Source organism: Dasypus novemcinctus, chromosome 10 (assembly GCF_030445035.2).
Source record: "Dasypus novemcinctus isolate mDasNov1 chromosome 10, mDasNov1.1.hap2, whole genome shotgun sequence".
In the NCBI taxonomy this organism is placed as follows: Eukaryota; Metazoa; Chordata; class Mammalia; order Cingulata; family Dasypodidae; genus Dasypus; species Dasypus novemcinctus.
This window is the reverse complement of record NC_080682.1, coordinates 17373335-17380946: the sequence shown is the minus strand read 5'-3', so window position 1 is coordinate 17380946 and position 7612 is coordinate 17373335. Positions and strand designations below refer to the sequence as shown.

General features: G+C 38.7%; 1 protein-coding gene across 1 annotated transcript; it reads right to left on the bottom strand.

Annotated features, from left to right (window-relative positions):
* Positions 1-859: 859 nt before the first annotated feature.
* On the bottom strand, positions 860-1480 carry LOC101413389 (olfactory receptor 5A2-like). Its single transcript, XM_023591384.1, has one exon. It carries the CDS (start codon positions 1478-1480, stop codon positions 860-862), a length of 621 nt encoding a protein of 206 aa, XP_023447152.1.
* Positions 1481-7612: the final 6132 nt, after the last annotated feature.

Genomic DNA, 7612 nt, shown 5'->3' with positions numbered 1-7612 from the left:
TGTTAGTTTAGGCTTAAGCGATGATTCATTGGTTTTGCTTCAGCCAGTTCAGGGACTGTTTTTTGTACAGCTCATTAAATTGATGATGAGGATGTCCCATTTTTTCAGTCAAGACCTGAATCAGACATCTTCAACATCTTTCTTGCTTTTATGCATCTGAAGTGTCAGCACTATACCCCCACCAGTTGCAATGGCTGGCTATGGCAGTGGTTCTCAAATAGGGCAGGTTTCTACCCTTGTGATCCTCACAGGCCTTGAGGAAACATTTGAGAATGGAAAAACAGGGGAAGGCAAATGTCTTTCGAAAACTGTCCACCTCTCAGACGATTATGCTCCATACTCCTTTCCCACCTTCACATTCTCTGCCCTGAATGCTGGATGAACAAATTTCATTGGTTTAACTCCTACAGACATGAATTCTATTTTGGTATTCAGAGTTGTTCAATCTTTGTCATGGTGGAGTTTTCTGTTTAACTGAGCATTTTAAAATCCTGGTCTTTCTAGAAACCAATAATGACCAAAATCCTGTTCTAATAACCAATAGATAAACTTATTAGAGCAAGAATGGAAAAGGAGAAATAGCCTGGTCAACATAAACCATTGCATAGGTGAACTATTCCCTAAAATATATAAATGTCTGCACAATTGTCCCAGCTCATAGCCTCATTGTAAACATCAGCTTGGAGTCAGAAAAACAAATGTCCATGAGCTAGCACAAGGTCCCTTCCCACAGCTTTCCTCATAGCATTTTAATCTCCTTATTCCTCAGACTATAAATGATGGGATTCACCATGGGGATCACCACAGCATAGAATATGGACACCACCTTGTCCCTGTTTAAGGAGTGCCTTGAATTAGGTCACATGTACATGAAGAGACCAGAACCATAGAAGAGGGTCACAGCAGTCAAGTGGGAGGCACAAGTGCTGAAGACCTTGGTCCTACCTTTAGCTGAATTGATTTTAAGGACAGCAGCAACAATATAACTGCAAGAAATGAGCACCACAAGGGCAGACACCACACCAACAACTACACCCATAATAAAGGTCACCACCTGGCTGGTGGAAGTATCAGAGCAGGACAGAGCCAGGATTGGGGGAAGGTCACAGAAGAAGTGGTTGATTATGTTGGGCTCACAAAAATCATGATGATAGACAGCATATGTCTCAATCAAAGAACTAAGGAATCCACCCACATAAGACCCAGCCACCATCTTTAAACAAAGTGTGTGGGAAATGAGGGTGGCATAGAGCAACGGGTTGCAGATCGCGGCATACTGGTCATAGGCCATGGCAGCCAGGAGAAAGCATTCAGTCAACCGCATTCCACAGAAGACAAAATATTGCATGGCACAGCCAATGAAGGAAATGTTTTTCTTCTCTGTGATGATGTCAGAGAGCAACTTTGGAGCTGTGGAGGATGCATAGCAGATGTCCAGGAAGGACAGGTTACAGAGGAAGAAGTACATGGTTGTGTGCATGTGGGAATCCATCCTGATGAGGGCAATGAGACTCAGTTTCCAGGCCAATGTCATGAAGTAGATTCCCAGAAAGAACATGAAAAGGAAAATCTTCATGTGGGGATCATCTGAAAATCCCAGAAGAATGAATTTTGTCACAAACATGTTGTTTCTACCTGTAGCCATTGACCTGCTTCCTGCACAAGGAATGAAGCAATCCTACAGTTGTATTTTGCTTGTCATTTTATGAATGATATTTCCTGAAGGTCATATGGACAGTTGATGTACAGTTAACGTCCCAGCCATCTCCTAAGCAAAGTCCTTTCAGAGGAAGTCAGTATATAATAATCGTTTGGCACTGTTTAAAATGTTTATACTATATACCTTGTGGTCTAAAAGAGATTAGGAATCAGAAACCTGAGATGTGTCCTCAGTTCCATTCCTAATTACTAGATGACTTTGGAATAGTCACTTCACCCCTCTGAGTCTTCATTGGCCACTAAAGCCAAGAAGAGGCAAGACCACGTTCATAATGACATCGATCTTTTAACCCTGTCAAAAGTATATAAAAGTTGATTTGCTTTGATAGCAAAAAGTAAGCTATTCAAAGGCAGGCAGAGATTTTTGTCTGTTCTGTTTATTGATCTACCCTGAGGGCGTAGAACATTTCCATAGGACCCAGTAAACTTTTGTTGAATGAACAAAGGATTTTTTCACTAATTATCAGCAGAACCTAGAATAGTGTTTGGCCTATAATGAATGCTAAATTGTAATAAAATAACCACAAACACTTACTGGATGCTTCCTGTGTACCAGACACCATACTAGGGATTTGATTTATATTAAGTCCTTTAATCTTGTTAATAGGCCCTGGAAGTAAATAGTGTTATTCTGCCTCTTCTACAGATAATAAGGGGAATAGGCTGTATATTTTTAGTTGTCATTTGTTACATGAAAGATAAAAGAGAGAAGGACCTGGACTTACTAAATTACTTCAGGCAGAAGTATCCTGGAATCTCTTGCCGTAAGAGCAGAAACATTGGATGCTCTGCTCAGATTACATCTTTTGCAACCTTTAGCTCATCTGCATTTTCCACTGTCTATGCCAGGTTTCTGTTTCATTTTTTTTTTTTTTTACTTTAGCCTCAAGCAAATAGTAATACCTGCTTCTGGAACTTCTGTTTCTTTGTTACCAAGTTGGCAAAATGGCCTTTGGGAGGTGATTATTTTAATGGGTAGAGATAACCACATTCTTCCTCTGAGAGCCTGCCTATCTGTTACTTACTCTTTGGTCAATGGTTAACAACACAACCATCTTTAGAGCCAAACACTTCTGAGAGCTAATTGTTCTCAGGAGTGATGGTGAAAGGGCCCAACCCATCACCAGAGCATTCTTTCATTCCCCTATAGTATTCTCCTCTGAGCTTTCCCTGTTCTGGGTCCAGGAAGATTTCCCTTTTGAGTTAGTGGGCAGCTTTCTGCTTTAAGATTCCCTTACTTAGATGTAAGCTATACACATGAACATGCCAGATCTTGTACCAAAATATTGTGGTTAAAAACAAAGGTTCCAGGAGCAAGATGCAGCTCAAGCAGTTGGACACCGCCTTCCATATGGGAGGTCCCAGATTTGGTTTCCGGTGCCTCCTAAAGAAAATAAAACAAAACCAGACATGAGCAAACAGACAAGATAGTCATCTCAAGGGGAGGGGGAAAAATGCAGGCTCCCAAAAGTTTCAAATTCTGGCCCTGCCTTTTCATCAATATAAACATGCAATGTTTCTTAAGCTCTTAATATCAATTTCCCCATTGTAAAATTGGTGTGGTAATAATACCTACTTCAACAGGGTTTGTGATATTTAAATGAGATGAAAATAAGGTCTGGGCACAGTGCCTAAGGAATAGAAATCCCTCAACAAATATTAGCTAATGACATCATCAACTCTCTCTCCCTGAGCATGGCCACATGATGTCTATCGTTTCTTACTTTTCATTGTGATTAATTTCATTGTGATGAAAAGAGTTCCTTTTCTATTTAATATTTTGGGTGCCATGTAAGCACTTCTACTACCTGGATGTGTCACTGTGGGTGAGTCAATTAACCTCTCAGGGCCTGAGTAAATTACAATAATTTTCCAAGGATCCCTCAAGCTCTGAAGGTCTGGATATGAAAGCACAGCTAAAATTTTAAGAAATTTATTTCCTCTTTTTTTAAACTTTTCCTTAAGGAATAAATTTTATTTAAAATAAAGAGTTGATCCGTTTCTACATGAAGGGGTATAATTGCTGAGACTCTGGACACAAAAGTCAATAGGCTGAAATTAGGGAAGGGAATTTAGCAACTAAGATAGTTGAAAGAAAAAGAGGTAAACTATCTCCCAAATAGTTTATGAGCAAGAAAGGCAGAGAATGTCTTCAGGTAATGCATTCTTAGTCAGGGTTGGGGAAAAACTGGCCCAGGAGATCCTGATACTGAAGATCTAGGTTAAATTTTTTTTAAAGTTTAAATCCATCATTATGATCTATACATTTTCCTAGGTTTAGAAAAAAAGTTGATAAAACAGGATGGCAATAATTTTACCTTTTGTGACAACTCTGATTAAATGATAATGACTACATAGAGTAAGATTGAGAAGTTAAAGAACAAGCAAGTCAGCAATTAGCAATTATGACAGGTAGTCATAAATGTCTGCCTTGGTCAGGAAAATGCAGAGTAGAGACATTCAATGTATGTGTCAGCCAATTCTATAAGAAATATGAAAAGGAGTAAGAAAATCACTTTATGAAATTCAACTGGATATTATCATAATCTCTTCACACCTTTACTTAAAACCAATCAAATTACAAATACATTAAAATAACAGAAGTTTAAGTGAACAACAAAAAGTATCAAAGCATGGAAGTGTTCATCAACAGATGAAGGGACAAATGAAAGTGGTATATATATATAAACAATGGAATATTACTCCACAGTAAAAAGTGAAGATTTGATACAGGCTACAACATGGTGAAGAAATAGAATGTAAATTATAGGTTAACAAGGACCCAGGGTGGGAGAGGAGAAGGAGTTCTTGCTTATTGTGTGCACATTTCTAATTGAGGTGATTAAAAAAAGTTGGGGTAATGGATATTGGTAAAAATAACAAAATATTGTGCATCTAATTATTACTGAACTGTACACTGGAAAAGGGTTAAGTGGGAACTCTTTACTTGTATATTTGTCACTGCAATAAAAATTTTGAAATAGAACAATGTGGTCCTGGCAAAAGGATAGACATATAGATCAGAGGACTATAATTGAAAGCCCAGAAGTAAAACCACAAACACAAAAACATATCATTAAAACAAATAAACCTTACATGGTATTACAAATGATGAGAAGCACAGGACATGAGTGAGATTCAGCTCAGCCTTAAACTTACTAGGAATTTGTATATCTTAGAATTTGTTTTGACAGATTCTCCTAAAACATTATTTGCCTTCATGTTTGATTAGCACATTAACATAGGTGGTTATTTGGTGGGTATGGGAGTGGAATCACCCATACATTTTTCTTATTGTTGTTATTTACTTATTTATTTATTTTTGAGAAGGTACCAGAGATTGAATCTGGGACTTCACCCATGGGAAACAGGTGCTTAACCACTTAGCTACACCCACTCCCCACCAAATGTGTTTTAATGAGGCTATTTTAATTGTTTTAAAACAAAGCTAACACAATGTAAACTATGGCCCATGCGGTGTGACAGTGCTCCAGGTTGTATTCACCAAATGCAATGACTGTGCCTTAATGATGAAAGGGGATGTTGATGTTGGAGGGCGGGGGAAGTGGGGTACATGGGAAACTCTTATTTTTTTTTGTCTTTATTTATTTTTTAAATATTACATTCAATTAATATGAAGTCCCCATATACCCCCTGCAATAATCACCCCAGTCCTCCCCCCATAGCAACAATCTCCTCCATCATCATGAGACATTCATTGCATTTGGTGAATACATCTCTGAGCACCGCTGTACCTCATGGTCAATGGTCCACATCATAGTCCACACTCTCCCACGTTCCAACCAGTGGGCCATGGGAGGACATACAATGTCTGGTAAATGTCCCTGCAGTATCACCCAGGACAACTCCAAGTCCTGAAAATGCCTCCGCATCTCATCACTTCCTCCCATTCCCTACCCTCAGCAGCCACCATGGCCACTTTCTCCACACCAATGCCACATTTTCTTCTATTATTAATCACAATAGTTCATGAATACAATATCAATAATTCTACTCTAGTCGATATTCTATTCCTGAAACCTGTGGACCTTGGAATGGTTATGTTCACTCCACATCTATATCAAGAGGGGGCTTAGATTCCACATGGATGCTGGATGTAATTCTCCTGCTTTCAGTGGTAGGCACTCTTGGCTCTATGGTGTGGTGGTTGACTTTCTTCAACTCCATGTTAGCTGAGTGGAGTAAGTCCAATAAACCAGAGTGTAAGAGCTGAAGTCTGTTGAGGCTCAGGGCCTGGCTATCATATGGTCAGTCCAGAGATTCACATCCCGTAGGTATATATTAAACCCCAGCCCAACTACAGTTCTGGTAAAAGTAACAGGAGAGGTTTGTGATAAAAGATCACATCTGAGTACAGCTTCATCACACAGAAACACAAATTCCAAAGAAGGGCCAACTGTCATGGCACTGAACTCCATCTGCCATGACCATAGAACCTGTGGGTCTCGGTAGCCCTCAAAGAACCAATACCTGGATTTGTATCTACTTTATCTGTCTCTAGGACTCTGCTGAGGTGTGCATAAGGGCAACCCCTCTGATAACCTCCCAGCTCGTTTTTGGAGACTCATAAATATATAAACTCATTTGTCCTTTCCATTTCCCCCTTTTATTCAAGTCAAAAAGCAATTTTAACTCCTGGTATTATATGTAGACAGAGATCTTCTGCTGGTCTGAGTTGACCCTTTTATTCAAGGTCATTTTCTATTTATATCATTGGCTGGTACTTGGTAGTAATCCCTCAGTGCCAGAAAGGCTCTTACCCAGGAGTCATGTTCCACACTGTGGGGAAGGCAACACATTTACATGCTGAATTTGACTTCGAGACTGGCCACATTTGAGCAACATGGAGGCTCTCAGGAGGTAACTCTTAGGCACCCTGCAGCTCTAGGCCTTGTTCTAATTTCAGGTGCACAGGCTCACAAGCATATTCATTAGTATTAACGGCTCATTGTTGGACCTTCATTCATTTTTGGTCTTCGGTGTTGGACTTGGGGGATTATTGCTGTTCATTTAGGGATTGTGATAGAGCTCCCCTGGCTAGGAACTCAGCACTCCTTCAGTTGTTTATTTTAATTGTATCCACTATGAAAATAAACAAACATTTTTATATACCCTGGATATATGCCCTGTAGGATTCCCTGCCAACCATGCGTCCCCTGTCAATAACATCCCACACCAGTATTCCTCCGCTGCCATTGTTGAACCTCTCTGTGATCCAAAACTTCCTGAAAAGTGAAGCCCAATATATTGCTAGGTTCCCAAAATAGTAAAATGGAATATAGCAATGAGTTTAAAGATTAGATATAGAATACATATTAATTTGGAAAAATTAAGGTAAAAATAAATTGGAGTATCAAAAAATTTAAAAATGCAAAAGCTTTGTTTTTGATGTTTTGCCTGCCATCACTGCAATAAATGTTACACTGTATGCAAATTGGCAAGGATCCACTTCCATCTTTTCCTCAGTGTCTAAGTCCTATCTTTTTCTTTTCTTTTTAACAATTATTAAACTTATCTTCACAAGAGTTTCAGATCACAGTAATTCATATATACAATATACTGTACTTCCACATACAGAACATAAAACCTTTTCCCTTCCACAGAAATAAACTTTTTACATATTCACACTATATTTACCGAAGCTGATGTACAAATATTGAGACAATAGCTTTCAAAAAGATAACATTTGTGTTTACATTGTGGTTTATATGTTAGACTACACAATTTTCTAAAATTTTAGTTATATTATGTTTTACACTATGATTTACATTTTAGCATATCAGCCCCTACATATTATTGGTGTAATTTTACATGTCTTATATCCATCCTTGCATACTCTTGTGAAACACTTCTATTGCCCACACAGTTACAT